This window comes from Mesoplodon bidens (assembly GCF_964165515.1).
Source record: "Mesoplodon bidens genome assembly, chromosome: 16".
Classification (NCBI taxonomy): domain Eukaryota; kingdom Metazoa; phylum Chordata; class Mammalia; order Artiodactyla; family Ziphiidae; genus Mesoplodon; species Mesoplodon bidens.
Genome location: NC_138173.1, coordinates 38,001,276 through 38,018,312, shown reverse-complemented (window position 1 = coordinate 38,018,312; position 17,037 = coordinate 38,001,276). Strand labels below are relative to the sequence as shown.

The following is a 17,037-nucleotide window of genomic DNA, read 5'->3' as shown; positions in this document are numbered from 1 at the left end:
AAGTCCCCAGAGGCCAGCCAAGGGCCAACCTTGCAAGCAGGCCTTTCTAAGAATAAACATTATGAGGCCAGCCGTGTTAACTATTTTCTGAACGTTCCATGAGGTGGTTAAGGGTGCTCTTAGAGCATAATAACGTTCACCTTTGTGGTAAGAAGTTAGTGGAGGTGTTTTTATCATGATACAGAAGCCTGAGTTTAAGCAGAAATTGATTGAAGAGGCAATTTTATGTTATGTGATTACAACTATATGACATTCTGGAAAAGGCAAAATTGTGGAGACAGTGATTGCCAGGGATTGGGAGGGAGGGAGGGATGAATAGATGGAGCACAGTATTTTTAGGACAGTGAAAGTACTCTATCAGTAGCAGTTGGGTCTATTTAGGGGTGTTAGGTAAATTCAGACTTTTTCTACTAAAACTACGTGTACTAAAAAATGGTTCTTGGATTTGATAAAAGAGTCTATTGTATTCAATACTGAAAATTGATAATTTGAGGTTTTTTTCCCCTAGAGGTACAAATTCAGATATACTACCTGTAGTAAATCTGAATATACTATAAGTTTTTTATGGTATATGTACTATATTCTCCCTAGATATACTAATTCAGATATATTGATATGCCATGGGTCGTGTAGGACCATGGTTAAAAGAAAGGAGCATTTGATAAGTGGCCTGGAAGGAAGTCCCAGATTTTAAAGTCATGGTTGATTCTGGAAAGAGAAAACTTGTCACAGTTACTTATTAAACATCCTTTGAATGCTAGGAAAAAGCCTTACAGAACTTTCACTTTTGTTTGGCCTAGTGGTTAGAAGACTTGCTACTTACAGTACTATTTTAGTTAAAGCAGTATACTGCTGAAGATAAGGATTATTGCCATTAAATTTTTTACCTCTCTCCTGTCTAATGAATATTGAATAAATGAAGAATGTTTTACACTGACTTAACATATATTTTATTACTTCTTCTACAGGTATCTTCACAGTCATCACTTTTTGGAGTTGGTTACCTTGCTTTTGTCAATTCCAGTAACAAGTGCACACCCTGGTGTGCTGCAAGCCACAAAAGATGTTTTAAAGTTTCTTGCACAGTCACAAAAGGGTCTTCTTTTTTTTATGTCAGAATATGAAGCAACAAATTTGTTGATCCGAGCTCTGTGTCACCTTTATGATCAAGATGAAGAAGAAGGTCTCCAATCTGATGGTGTTATTGATGATGCATTTGCCTTGTGGCTACAGGACTCAACACAAACTTTGCAGTGTATTACAGAACTGTTCAGCCATTTTCAGCGTTGTACAGCCAGTGAAGAAACTGACCATTCAGATCTCTTGGGAACTCTTCACAATCTTTACTTGATTACTTTTAATCCTGTGGGAAGATCAGCTGTTGGCCATGTTTTCAGTCTTGAGAAAAATCTCCAAAGTCTTATTACTCTAATGGAGTATTATTCCAAAGAAGCCTTAGGGTAATTTTATGCTTAATCCTTAAATTTTCTATTTTATTGGAAAACTACATCACTAATGGGGTAGTTTCTTGAAAGAAAGTGTTTTGAAAATAAAAACTTTAATTTTTTGACATAACACATAACTTCTTAATTAAGGATTAGAATGATGAAATCTCTAAGATGTGGCTGTAAAGAAATGAAATAGCTTCTTCCAGTTTCCCCACGGTGTTAACAAAGATTGCAGCTGTAGTACTCCTGCTAATTTTTGTGGAGGGGAATGCTAAGGTACAGGAACATACGTATACCATAAGAGTCATGAGGACTATCTTGCTGTCTTCTGCCCTCACCTTCTGCTTGGATTTCAGAAGTGTTTTGACTGGATGAGGGGGATTGAGAATGACAGTAGTTTCCAAGAACTTGCCCTATAGGGCAGAGGGTTTTAGTGTATGAGAAGAGACACATGTTCTTCCTGGTTCATGCCATGCAAAGCAGTGGCATCCTTTGCATCAGGGTCTTGATATGACTCCTTGAGTGATGGATCTTTTGGGGAGACCTATAAAAGGCAAACAGTGACTTCTATGCCTAGCTGTATATTAACAGTTCTGCAGTGGAAGTCTGAATAATCATGGTGGTAGGTTGATTCATCACACTTGTTCCTATTTATCCAGAGTGAACAACCATTTTAAAGGAGACCGATGAACTGTACTTCCTAATCTTTCATTGCTAATGAAGTACACTTATTAATATTTCATTGTTCTGATCTTATTTCTTAATAGAATTTCACTTTCCATTTTGATGCATGTGCTTTGTTATTACATACTTTTAAGTAGTGGTTTCAGGTGAATTGAAGGTGAAACTTTGAAGTGCGATTTCCTGTTTTCAGGAAGTCAGTCAGGTTTCATTGTGAAATTTCTTGACCTCTTTAAAACCAAGTAGAAAAAAATGTTAAAAATTGTTCCTAAAATTTATTTTCATATCAAAAACTTTAAAACCTTATTTTGTTTCAGTGATTCCAAGTCTAAGAAGTCAGTAGCTTATAATTATGCATGCATACTTATTTTGGTGGTGGTTCAGTCTTCCAGTGATGTCCAAATGCTAGAACAGCATGCAGCATCTCTCTTGAAGCTTTGTAAAGCAGATGAAAATAATGCTAAATTGCAAGGTATGGTACTTGAAGTTATTTTAAGCATTTATGATATGTGAAGAAAAAAAGCCTTTGAATATCTGTAGTTAGTCCTTTATCATGTTTTGATAATATACCTGGTAATACCCTGTTTTTAACTTTCTGAAAGTTAAGGTACCTTTTATGGAGATATTTTATATGATGTTCTTAAAAAGATTTTTAGGAAATTGTTCAAAGTACCTTTTATTGAAAAGCCATGGAAATTTTTGGGTGGTTGAAGTTCCTAATCAAAGTAGAATTAAAGATGAACTCGGAAGTTCAGTTTTGTTTATAGTTTGCGTGTGTGTGTGTTTTCTATATATGTATTTCTAAGTACAACACTGTTGTAAGTACAACTTAGAAATCCATTTGTGGTTAACACGTGTGCTATTCTCAAGTGAAGAATGATGAATATGAACATTATTTTCTAAATGTATGTTGAATGAAGTTTATGGCAAACCTTATTATGTGGGCAGTCTTGAAAAGTTTAAGGTATTTAATTACAATTTTTTATTATTTTATTTTGGTTCTTGGCTTTCTGACCTTGCCAAATACAAAATTTGATAACATTGAGTAAATGTTATGATAGCATGTGGCCTCTTTTCTTCTTTTTTTTGTTTTGGCCGCGATGCACGGCATGTGGGATCTTAGTTCCCCAACCAGGGATCGAACCCGTGCCCCCTGCAGTGGAAGTGCAGAGTTTTAACCACTGGCCCTGGACCGCCAGGGAAGTCCCAGGCCTCTTTTCTTTTTAATCCTAAATTTTATGTGCAATACCACCAGTGAAAGTTGGGTACTGCATTCAACTTTCTATATTGAAAATAGATTTTTTTCCCCCTGAAGTATGCCTTTATAAAAGGAGGTATGCAGCGTCTTCAAAGGTATTATTAATGCCTTATTACATTTTCTGTGTGATGGGTACACTAGTATTTGTTTTATTATTCCTTATATCTTTCATTTGAGCACTATATATTCTACATATATGAAAAAGTTAATTTAAAAATGCATAGGAAAATACTCAGATGTAAACAGTTGTAATCCTCAGGATTGTAGTACCAAGGAAGGGTGACTACTATTTGCACTTTCCTTCAGTCATTCCTATAAAGTGTCCAGAACTTATTACGTGAGAATGCTTTTCTAAAAACATTTTTGGTGATAAAGTATAGGTTTTATGGCATAGCTTCTAGGAGAGTTTTGAGTTCGGTTGCAGTAAATGGTATATTTCATGTGTTTCTTTTATAAACAAAGCTTGCTGTTATTAGTTTTGGGGTGATAGTGATTACTTTTAACTTTGTAAAGGCAAATTAGGAAATTGATAAAATTTAAAATTCATGATAAGGGAAAAGGCACTCAGCAAATGTCTCCCCATGGGTTTGATCCTGTTAGAAATGAATACATTTTGTGTATGCTTTTTTGGGGGTGTGGGAATCAGTGGCAGCATTAGGTGAATAAACATTATGTTATTACATTGGTTTATGAGCAGTCAATTTTATAATTCTTTTTTAATGTTGTAAGTTGATTGCTGCAAAAATATTCAGTATAGTTAGATGGTTTAATCATGTAAATGTTTAAGTTTTCAGAAACCAAAAAACTAAGGGCGGTAACCTCTTTTTAAATATATATATATATATATATATTTTTTTTTTTAACATCTTTATTGGAGTATAATTGCTTTACAGTGGTGTGTTAGTTTCTGCTTTATAACAAAGTGGATCAGTTATACGTATACATATGTCCCCATATCTCTTCCCTCTTGCGTCTCCCTCCCTCCCTCCCACCCTCCCTATCCCACCCCTCTAGGTGGTCACAAAGCACTGAGCTGATCTCCCTGTGCTATGCGGCTGCTTCCCACTAGCTATCTATTTTACGTTTGGTAGTATGTATGTCCATGCCACTCTCTCACTTTGTCCCAGCTTACCCTTCCCCCTCCCCATGTCCTCAAGTCCATTCTCTAGTAGGTCTGTCTTGCCCCTAGGTTCTTCGCGACCATTTTTTTTTTTTTAGATTCCATATATATGTGTTAGCATACGGTATTTGTTTTTCTCTTTCTGACTTAACTTCACTCTGTATGACAGACTCTAGGTCCATCCATCTCACTACAGATAACTCAGTTTCGTTTCTTTTTATGGCTGAGTAATATTCCATTGTATATATGTGCCACATCTTCTTTACCCATTCATCTGTCGATGGACACTTAGGTTGCTTCCATATCCTGGCTGTTGTAAGTAGAGCAGCAATGAACATTTTGGTACATGACTCTTTTTTTTTTTTTTTTTTTTTTTTTTTTGCGTTATGCGGGCCTCTCACTGTTGTGGCCTCTCCCCTTGCGGAGCACAGGCTCCGGACGCACAGGCTCAGCGGCCATGGCTCACGGGCCCAGCCGCTCCGCGGCATGTGGGATCCTCCCGGACCGGGGCACGAACCCGTGTCCCCTGCATCTGCAGGCGGACTCCCAACCACTGCGCCATCAGGGAAGCCCATGACTCTTTTTGAATTACGATTTTCTCAGGGTATATGCCCAGTAGTGGGATTGCTGGGTCATATGGTAGTTCTATTTTTAGGTTTTTAAGGAACCTCCATACTGTTCTCTATATATCTCTCTGTATCAGTTTACATTCCCACCAACAGTGCAAGAGGATTCCCTTTTCTCCACACCCTCTCCAGCATTTATTGTTTGTAGACTTTTTGATGATGGCCATTCTGACTGGTGTGAGGTGATACCTCATTGTAGTTTTGATTTGCATTTCTCTACTGATTAGTGATGTTGAGCATCCTTTCATGTGTTTGTTGGCAATCTGTGTATCTTCTTTGGAGAAATGTCTATTTAGGTCTCCTGCCCATTTTTGGATTGGGTTGTTTTATTTCTAAGCCAGTATAGTAGGACATTACATTTCATTTTAAAGCTTGTTTAAATAATTAGACATAAGTTCATTCCTGTATAAAATTTAGTTTATTGAAATGAACATGGATCTGATAATCTAAAACCATGATTTTTCTCAGGAAAAGAATACCTTTACCTCCCTTGTTTTAAAGGCTTTGTTATAAAGGCTTTTATTTTAAAATATTATATTATGAATTACTGTTTTTGTTTTTAAGAACTTGGCAAGTGGCTTGAACCTCTGAAAAACCTTAGATTTGAGATTAACTGCATCCCAAACCTAATTGAATATGTTAAACAGGTAAGTAAAACTTAAAAGTGCCTTGATTTTATAGAAATGTGTGGTAGTATATAGTAATACTGTTTTAAATCACTTGTATAGGTAATGCAGTTAAGTGTACTTGATTGATTTACTAGTCTTGTGGGTATAGACTGGTACTGGGTATAGATGGGTATGTAATTGTGTGTATAATGAACACACATGCACACAGCCTTATTGCTTTCTATTACCAGCTTCTGTCCTACTATTTTCCCTCTCAAATAGGAATATTATCACCTACCATTTTGATGACATTTACAAAAATGTTTTAAAGTTAAATGCTATGATAATGTAACATATAATTATAGTTAAACTGTAGTGGAAAAGAATTTCCCTCAAAATTTGTACTTGAAAATTGGTAGAGTCAGTTCCAGATAATTGCAATGGGGACTAGTTCTATCTGTTAATTTGGGATGGTTAAATCTGCAATTAAATTAATTAATGAGAGTTGAAAATCATATAATTCATAATATTACAGTTGAAAAATTCATATACACTTCAAGTAATTCATAATGAAAAAATTCATTAAAATTATTGCATTGTTAGTTTTGGAAGTTTGAAAAGTTTTCTTTGCTCCTTAGCTGATCCAATGTGTATCATAGGAAGAAGGGCTAAAAGTGCTCATAGATGCATAAAAAGTTTTAAACTAGAGGGGCAGAATGGACTTTGAATTATCTCCTTTTTCATTTAACAGATGAACTATATGTGTTGTGTATGTGTGTGTGTGTCTGTCTCTGTGTGTAAACCACCTTGGTCTTGGAGCTGCAGTGTGTTATTGAAGTAGTGTATGTTATCTAATCTGTTGCTGTTTTGACCCACCAACAAAGAGCTATTTGGGTTTTATCTGCTTCAGATTTTTCTTCACTAACTTGTCTCCCTTCTCTTTTTCCTCCATCTCCCCTAACAGTACTTTTTCCTCCTATAATGCCATCATATTCTTCTGTTCTTTATGCCTCAAATGATACCTAGAGGTTTTCATTATGTTCGGTCTTTTTTTTTTTTTTTTTGGCAGTATGCGGGCCTCTCACTGTTTTGGCCTCTCCCGTTGCGGAGCACAGGCTCCGGACGTGCAGGCTCAGCAGCCATGGCTCACGGGCCCAGCCGCTCCGTGGCATGTGGGATCTTCCTGGACCGGGGCACGATCCCGCGTCCCCTGCATCGGCAGGCGGACTCTCAACCACTGTGCCACCAGGGAAGCCCTATGTTCGGTCTTTTATTTAACAGAAGTACAGTAGTGTCCTGTAAATTTAGATTGTCAGGTATTTAGGGTACTTGTGCATGGTTAGGAGAATATATGAAGTATCCAGTAAATATCAGATGGTTTCGCTTAAAGTACTTAACCAATAAAAAGTTCAGTAGTAGAAATTTGAATACATGCTGTAATTAAGAGTTTTAATTTCTGTGTAAATCCTTGTCCCATTAATTATGGTTATTATAAATGACTCTCATTTTAAAACGTACTAAAGACAGTTGATGTAAGACTGAAACTTCACTCTGTGGCTCCCTGCTGCCTTATGTAATTTGTGAATTATTGAAAGGCAGCAAGGAAGAAATTAGAGGAAAAGATAACCTAAGGTGGGAAACATATGAGGAAAAGGATTTTCTTATTTTTAGGTTTCTCCTTTGAGGTTTAGAAGCTGAATTAGTAACATTTTAAAGTGCTATTTCTTTTAAGTTTTTTTTAACCATCTATATGCTGCTCCTTGGAAACTACAAAAATAAAGCAACTTAAACATAACTATTTGTTGCCAGGAAGCATAGCGTGGGCAGGTGCTAAGGACATAGGCAACTGTATTTCTTTTTCCTCTAGCCATGCCCCAAATGGCCATCATAACTAGATTCTTGTGGTATCTGCATTTTTAAAAATGGATGTTATATAGTGTTAAAACATTCCATCATGCTTCCTCAATTTTCAAAGAGCTTTAGTACCCACAGGGCTTTGTAAAATCAGAGTCGTTTCTTCCTTTTTGGGAAAGAGGATGTATAGTAAGAGTATCCAAAAAGGAGCTATTTTAAATTCTTAATCCAGAGAGTTTCATACATAATCTGTATGTAGCCTTTGTTTTAGTCAGTACTTTTTAATATACTTGTGTTTGCAATTACTCATTTTATGTTCAGAATGTCATATATGGTACAACATATGCCAAAGATCATATAACCTTTATAAACTTCATTAGCCTTATTCATGTTTTAAATTTAGTTAAGAAGTTTAAAATGATGTAAGTACTTAACTTGAAACTCATATTTTTAACTAATACTTTCTCTGGGCCTGATAGGTACCAAGAAATTAAACTTTCTGTTCATTTTTATTTTTGAAGAATATTGATAACTTGATGACCCCAGAAGGAGTTGGCCTTACTACTGCCTTGCGTGTTCTCTGTAATGTGGCATGTCCACCACCTCCTGTTGAAGGTAATGTGGCTACTATACTTAAAAACTACTATTTTTTAGGCCTAGTATAAATATCATTTATTAAATAAAATATTCAAAATCTTAACCAATGATTAATATGTAAGTAATTAGAGGTTTTTTTTCTCCCTTATTTATATAAAGGTCAACAGAAAGACCTGAAATGGAATCTTGCTGTCATTCAGCTTTTTTCTGCTGAAGGAATGGACACCTTTATTCGGGTGCTGCAAAAATTGAACAGTATTCTGACTCAGCCTTGGAGACTCCATGTCAACATGGGGACTACCCTTCACAGAGTTACTACTATTTCAATGGCTCGCTGCACACTTACTCTTCTTAAAACTATGTTAACGGAACTCCTGAGAGGTGGATCCTTTGAGTTTAAGGACATGCGTGTCCCTTCAGCACTTGTGACTTTACACATGCTCCTGTGCTCTATCCCTCTCTCAGGTCGTTTGGATAGTGATGAACAGAAAATTCAGAATGATATCATTGATATATTACTGACTTTTACACAAGGAGTTAATGAAAAGCTCACAATCTCAGAAGAGACTCTGGCCAACAATACTTGGTCTTTAATGTTAAAAGAAGTTCTTTCTTCGATCTTGAAGGTTCCTGAAGGATTTTTTTCTGGACTCATACTCCTTTCAGAGCTGCTGCCTCTACCATTGCCCATGCAAACAACTCAGGTATCACTTCCATATAACATGCATCTTATAAATGACTGCAATAACACTTTTTAAAAAGCCAGTGATTTTGTTTAAAAAAGACAAACCCTCATCTCCTTCCCCTAAGAAAGACATAAAATAACTGGATGAGGGTGAGATAAAACTGAAGCAAGTTGGTCATTAAGGAAATATGGGAGTAACATTTAAAATAAATTTTTGTTAATGTGAATTTTATTATGCTGTATGTATACTTGTACTTTTGTTATTTTTAAATCCTTTCCCCCCACCTTTATCGTGTGTTAGAATTTGCCATTAACTAGGTTGCTTCACCAATGGACTCTGCTCTACTGACTGCTAACCTGAGAACAATAAGATTTTTTAGATGCATTGAATTCAAGCAAATGTTTAATTGTATAACAGAAAATTATATGTTTTAAGCATGCAGTAAAGATGTTCTTTTCATAACAGTTCTTCCTGAACAGATTTTGTGACTATAAATAAATATTTTAAAAAATCTACGTACACACACATTATACTTTTTTAACAGGTTATTGAGTCACATGATATATCAGTGGCACTCAACACCCGAAAATTGTGGAGCATGCACCTTCATGTTCAAGCAAAGTTGCTCCAAGAAATAGTTCGCTCTTTCTCTGGCACAACCTGCCAGCCAATTCAACATATGTTACGGCGTATTTGTGTTCAATTATGTGACCTTGCCTCACCAACTGCACTTCTGATTATGAGAACTGTGTTGGATTTGATTGTAGAAGACTTGCAAAGGTATTTTGATTTTGCATTAAAAATTTTTTTCCTCAAGTTATTTTTGACACAGATTCATTTTTTTAACTTAGAATTTGGAAACCAGAGTTTAGTGTTCTCAGATAATATGTGTACATATAAATATACACATATACATATATACAGACACACAGACACATGAATATATATAGATTAATTTTAATTAGGAAACTTTATGTCATTATATCACGTGCAAGATATCTTGAAGTGTTTCAAGATTGGGGTGTTTGAAAGGTGAGCTATGAAGTACTCTGATTTAAGAAAATACATTATTAAAAACCTGAATTTACAAAATTTTATAGTAATTGTAAAATTCCAGAGAAGTTGTCATACCCAAGGAATGAAATTTTTTATATAAGATTTGTGTAAGTTGATATGTGTTGAAAAACAAATTATTAAATAATGCCTTAAAATCAAGAATTTTGTTTACTAAATGTGTTGATTTTATTTCAGCACTTCAGAAGATAAAGAAAAACAGTATACTAGCCAAACCACCAGGTTGCTTGCTCTTCTTGATGCTCTGGCTTCACACAAAGCTTGTAAATTAGCTATTTTGCATCTAATTAATGGAACTATTAAAGGTGATGAAAGATATGCAGAGATATTCCAGGATCTGTTGGCTTTGGTGCGGTCTCCTGGAGACAGTGTTATTCGCCAACAGTGTGTTGAATTTATCACATCCATTTTGCAGTCTCTCTGTGATCAGGTATTTATAGTTATTTTTATAAATTGTTTGTGTGTGTATGTGTTTCTTAAAAGCTTCTCTTGATGTAAATCTTGGCTGTTACCAAAGAGATCACATCTGTTTCATTACTCTTACTGTTGTTTAGGGAGATAAGTTTGACCAGTGAACCAACAATAAAATGATTTGGTACTATATAACTTTCTTTGACTTTGTACTTCACAGGTTTCTCTGAATAGCTTTTTTCATTTTCTTTATGAGACATTGTCTTTGCATATTTACTTTACGTGCCATTGTATTCTTTGGGGTTGGTTATGTCTAGTATGTTCATTTTCCTTCTAATTATATTATACACCAATTCACTCTTGAATAGTATAGTTTTGTGCTTGGTTGAATTAATACCATGATTTCTTGTTTGGACAATTAAAAAAAAAATCTTTTTGGCTGTGCCCCATGGCATGTGGGATCTTAGTTCCCTGACCAGGGATCAAACCCGTGGCCCCTGCATTGGAAGCATGGAGTCTTAACCACTGGACCGCCAGGGAAGTCCCTGGACACTTTTGAAGGCGTCACAGGCTACTACATTTTAGTGTGTTTCAGACTGCTGTGTTATAAACATCTATAAAGGTGTTGACTAAAAGTAGTATTTCTTCCTGCTGTTTATATTATTGACTTCCAGTTTATAGTTCCATGAGTTAATGAGAATTGTTTTAACTTTTAGAGCCCATTGTTATTGCAATATTTGGAGATTTCTATGCCTAGTGGCATTTTAGCTTATCAAAATGCTCCTACTATCTAAATCAATCAAATATGATTTTTCCAGGCAGAATATTTTTAATAGGATCCCATCATGGAAGGTTACCTTTTTCTAGCTAACCAAAATCCAGTTTGGTTACATTTAACACTCAAGGAACATTCTTTTTTTTTTTTTTTTTTTTTTAATTATTTATTTATTTATTTATTTATGGCTGTGTTGGCTCTTCGTTTCTGTGTGAGGGCTTTCTCTAGTTGCGGCAAGTGGGGGCCACTCCTCATCGCGGTGCGCAGGCCTCTCACTATCGCGGCCTCTCGTTGTGGAGCACGGGCTCCAGACACGCAGGCTCAGTATTTGTGGCTCACGGGGCCAGTTGCTCCACGGCATGTGGGATCTTCCCAGAGCAGGGCCCGAACCTGTGTCCCCTGCATTGACAGGCAGATTCTCAACCACTGCGCCACCAGGGAAGCCCAAGGAACATTCTTGATGTGACTTGTTTTCACAAAAAGGGGATCTGGTAGAAAATAGTTTTGGACCAGGTAAAAAGGCTTATTTTAAGTCTTTATACTTCAGAATGTGCAGTCAACTGGTGTTTGTTAATGTAATTCACATTGGGTTGTATGGCTGTGATGAGTTACACTTTAGCATCCTAGCTGCCCTGATCACTTAAACCTCATTCTTGGCTGGCCTCACCTTATTATATTTCCGTTCTATTCAAGCTTTGTTTTATAGTTCTAACCCAACTTGAATAACCCAACTTCCAGTATGTTGAGGTGATTAAAGGCGATAACACATACTTAAAAATGTTTCTGTAATGTCTGCTTTACTTCTATAAAATGCGTACTGTGAGTTTTTAGTTATTTTTAGGTAAACTTGCTGACGTTGAAAAACTTGAATTTTAAACATATATAAAAACTACAGGAAAATACTGGAAGACTGTGCCTAAATTTTTTTTTGCTCCATCCATTTCTTTTTGTGTTGTTTTTAATTCAAATTGGATATATTTATTAAAATTTATTTCTCTGATGCTTTTTTAATAAATTTAAAAATATTCAAATGAATGAATAATACAGTAATTTAAAATATTTTAGTACCAGAAGTACTAACCTAACCATCTGAAGATAGAAATTACACTCAGTGTAATCCAGAAGCAAAAATTTTTCAAAGAGATGTTCTTTTAAAATAAGAATACTGTGAGTCAGGCACAGTTGCCAAGTGGTAAGGTGTTGGTCTCATAAAGTAAAAATACTGTGATACAACATATTTGTCTTTATTTCTTTAGGTGTGTATCCTTGTATTAACCTTTATAGAAGGCCAAAACCACTCCTTTGTTCTTAATGTGTTTGAGTCTATGTTTGGGATGGGACAGTAACCATAGTATTTTGATAGTTACTAATTGCTGTGTATTTCAGAAATAAAAACGCTAAGTGATAGTGAAAATCATTTAAAAAAATTGTTTTTTCCCAACTCCCCTCCTCCCTCACAGGACATTGCACTAATTTTGCCAAACTCTTCTGAAGGTTCTATTTCTGAACTGGAGCAGCTCTCCAATTCTCTGCCAAACAAAGAATTGATGGCCTCAATCTGTGACTGTCTCCTGGCTGTGCTAGCTAACTCTGAGAGTAGTTACAACTGTTTACTGACATGTGTCAGAACAATGATGTTTCTTGCAGAGCATGATTATGGATTATTTCATTTAAAAAGGTAATGCTTTATCTAATTTAATAATACTCTTGTATTTAAATTCCCCATATTAATTAATTCATAGCTGTTGTAGAAGGTTGAAGGTATGATTTCTTTCATGTGGAGAAATTTTGTGTTTATGGAAAAGATTCATTAGCAATGAAAAGTGCTAGTAATAAAATCTTTAGGATTAAAAATATAAATTGAATAGACATATTAATGTGGACATCTTGCAGTATTTAACAAGGAAATCTTATTGTTCCAGGGTCATTAATTCATGCTCTAAGATATTTGTTTTGTTGGTATATTCACTTGTAGTTCTTCAAAGATGACGGTAGTGTGATATTATGGACCCTAAAGCTGAAAGTGCTGATTCTGTGTTTTTTATTCTCTATAGAGGAATGGCTGAGATGAAATTTGTTTGAAATGATGTGAATCTCATTCTGCTCAGTCTCTCAAGTGCAATTTCTGCTCCCGTCTCTCTGTCCATGCCCTCATCTTTTTCTTCACTAGGGAGATAGTGGCTACTACATAGTTTTCCTTGGAATTTCTAGAAGTATGTAGAATTATGAGATAGAAAGGATTAGGAAACATGTATTTGTACCTCTCATTAATTCTTATAACATTGGTTGAAAACTTATGTTCAGCTACTGTGCTTGGTGCTGGCTGCTACCTTTTCCACCTGCTTTGTCTGTCTCTTCTCCTGTATTCTCTCTCAGTTGAAGGCACCTGCTGAACATCCAAGTTCTCCCCCCCACCACCTCCCAATCTCTCACCAAAGTCTTTAAATTTTACTTCTTGAATGTCCTTTTTCCTATTGCCTGGATATTTACCCTATATCCTTTAAGACTCATACATTACACATACAAGAAAACCAAAAAGCTTTCTTTGATTCCTCCATTCCTAACTGGGTTAGGTGCTTTCACAAATACCCTTTGCATACCTCTGCCATAGCATGATATGTGATGTCGTTGGCTCTGCTAGATTCATGTAAGTCATCATAACCTATTCCCTTTTCTTTCTTTAGCTCTGATGTTTCTGCTAAGCTCCAAGTAACCCATGTATTTGTTTGACATCTCTACTTGGCTATGTAATGGGCATCCAAACTGAACTAAAGCAGAGCTCTTGATACTCTTGCTTCAAACATGTTTCTGTCCTGCTTGTCCTGGTAAATGTTAAACTTCAAGATTCTTGATTCTTCTCTTTTCCTCACTCCCTACATCCAGTCCATCAGTAAGTCCAGTTCATTATGTTTCCAAAATACCTCCTGAATCTGATGACCCTTCTCCACCTCCATAGTTACCACCCCTATCCAGTCCACTCTTTTCTTTCATGACCCATTGCAGTAGCCTCCCATCTTCTCTTCTTACTTCAACTATTGTCCCCCTAAAATACATTTTCTTAGCACTCAGACTGATCTTTTTAAACTTAAAACAAGATACGTGTCATTGTTTTGCTTAAATCCTTCTGATGGCTTCCTGTTGCACTGCAAATAAAATTCAAGCTGTATAATGATCTTTAAGCCTCTATACAGTCTGACCCTTGCTTATCTCTTTGACTTATCTCATAGCTCTTTTATCCTCAGTTTTGCTCCCTGTCAGGCTCATTCCTACCTCCAGACTTTTTTTTTCCTAAATGCTTTTCCCCTAGATTCTTCTAGGACTTATTTCCTCACTTCACTCAGGTATCTGTATCAATATATTTCCTGTCTAAATGCCTGTCTAAAATAGCCCATCCTTTGTGTCCCCATTCCTTATTCCCCTTTATATTTTTCACTGTATTTATACTGTTTGAGATTACATTATATAGACTTATTGCTTATTTGGCTGTCTCCCTCACTAGAATATAAGCTGCACAAGGACAGGGACTATTTTCTTGACTGTACTCCCACCAGCACCTAGAAACCTGGTTCATAGTAGACATTATGAAGGAATACAAGTCATTTTGTCCACAAATATTTATTGAATGCCCTCTTCTCTGGGCCACACACTGTTCTAGGTGCTGGGGATTTAATTTAAAAAAAAATCCCTGTCTTCTTGATGCTTTCATTCTATTAGAGGTAGACAGATGCTAAACATGAAAATAAAATACATAGTATGTTACAGAAAAACATAAAGTAGGGCAGGGATTAGTGAGTGCCAAAGTGAGGGTGACAGTTGTCATTTGAAGTATGGGGAGGTGATCAGGGAAGCCCTCACAGAGAAGGTAGCCCTTGAACAAAGAACTGAGAGAGGTGAGTGAAACATGTTAATACCCTGGGGGAGAGCAATTGCAAATAGCATGCCTAACTTGTCTGAGAAAAAGCCTTGAGGCCATGGTGGTTGCTCCTAAAGCGAGTAAGCAAGGAGAAAAATGATAGGGCCTAGGGTCAGAGAAGTAATGGGTGGGTGTGGGGAGGGAAGATCATCAAGGGCCTCTAGGGTTATTTATAAGGGCCATTGTACGGTTTTGAGCAGAGGTGTAGTATGATCTGGCTTTTTAAATAAACAGATCACTATATACTTTTCATCTAGTCCTGAAGCAGGCCCCACTCAAGAAAAAAATTTTTTGAGATAATTTTAGACTTTAAGAAGAATTACAAAAATAATAATACAGAGTTCAGATATACCCTTCATCCAACTTACCCTTATGTTGATGTCTTACATAACCATTGAATATTTACCAAAACTAAGAAACTAAGCTTGGCATAATACTATTAACTAAAATACAGAATTTATTTAGGTTTTACCAGTTTTTCTAGTAATGTTGTTTTTCTGTTTCAGGATCCAAATAGGATCCTACCTTGCTTTTAGTTTTAATGTATCCTTTGTCTCCTGTATCCTCATTTTTCATGACCTTGACATTTTTGGAGAGCATTTGTAGAATGTCCCTCAATTTAGTTTTGTCTTATGTTTTCTCATAATTAGATTGAGATTATGCTTTATTGAGAAGGATACTACAGAGGCAATGTACCTTTCTGAGTACATCATATCAGGAAATACATCATGTATTAGTGATGATATTGACCTCGGTCACTTGACTGAGGTGCTGCCTGCCAGGATTCTGCACAGCAGTCTTACTAATTTTCTGTTTTTAAGTATTAAACATTTTGAAGAATATACTTTGAGACTATGTAAATGTCCTATTTCTACTTAAAACTTTCGTGCACTCATTTTACTATCCATCAGTGGATCTTGGCATGTGGCAGTTATTACTGTGGTGTTCTAATAGTGATTTCCTGTTTTTCTCATTCCTTTCTCATTTAATTGTCCTTCTGTAAGAAAGAATTCATCACTTTTCCCTCATTTATTTACTTATTTGGGTATATCAATATGGATTCATGGACTTTTTTTTCTTGTATAATAATTGAACACTATTGTTATTTATTTTATTGTTCAACTTATGTTGCTGATTTTGGTTCTTCTCGTTGGCTAGAGCTGGGACATATATGTGTCCTAAATCATGTGTATACACAAATCTACGTTTATTTTTTCATCTACTTATTTTATGTATGTACTTAAAAAAATATCTTTCCATTTATCTATCTATCTATCTATCTATCTATCTATCTATCTATCTTTCTATCTGTCTGTCTGCCTGCCTGCCTGCCTGCCTGCGCTGGGTCTTAGTTACAGCATCTTTAGTTGCAGGATCTTTAGTTGCAGCATGTGGAATCTTTTAATTGAGGCATGTGGAGTCTAGTTGCGGGATTCGGGGTCTTTAGTTGCGGCATGTGAACTCTTAGTTGCGGTGTGTGGGATCTAGTTCCCTGACCAGGGATCGAACCTGGGCCCCCTGCATTGGGAGCATGGAATCTTAGCCACTGGACCACCAGGGAAGTCCCTGTATGTATGTATTTTTAAAAATGAGTCCATACAGATACTTTGATTCTAATACAATATCAGAAGGTTGATTCTAGCTTTCCCCCTTTCTTTGTAACCTCACCCATGTTTTATGATATATGGTTCTGTGGATTTTGACAAATGTGTAGAGTCATGTGTCTAGCATCTCATTTCCATGCAGAGCTATCTCCATCACCCCAGCAGTCCAGTGTGCTACCCTTTTATAGACAACTTCTCTACAAGTTTACCAACAAAATGCCAGATTTTGATATTGCTAGTTTTTTTTTTATTGTAGACATTCTAAAAGGTGTGTAGTGGACCCCAGTTTTTGATAGACCGTCTAAGTAAGGTTCACTTTCTTAAGATTATAAGTAGAGGCTAGTAATTGGTATAGTCCAATTTTGAACCTTTGCTTTTTCCA

General features: G+C 36.0%; 1 protein-coding gene across 2 annotated transcripts in view; it reads left to right on the top strand.

Annotated features, from left to right (window-relative positions):
• Positions 1-17,037, top strand: part of VIRMA (vir like m6A methyltransferase associated) — a 60,346-nt gene that overhangs the window by 25,886 nt on the left and 17,423 nt on the right. For both annotated transcript variants that reach the window (XM_081258304.1, XM_081258303.1), the window contains exons 9-16: positions 969-1,460; positions 2,447-2,601; positions 5,698-5,780; positions 8,117-8,210; positions 8,352-8,896; positions 9,423-9,658; positions 10,130-10,382; positions 12,599-12,816. In XM_081258304.1, the coding sequence (XP_081114430.1) occupies positions 969-1,460; positions 2,447-2,601; positions 5,698-5,780; positions 8,117-8,210; positions 8,352-8,896; positions 9,423-9,658; positions 10,130-10,382; positions 12,599-12,816 (2,076 nt within the window). The remainder of the gene's footprint in view (positions 1-968; positions 1,461-2,446; positions 2,602-5,697; positions 5,781-8,116; positions 8,211-8,351; positions 8,897-9,422; positions 9,659-10,129; positions 10,383-12,598; positions 12,817-17,037) is intronic.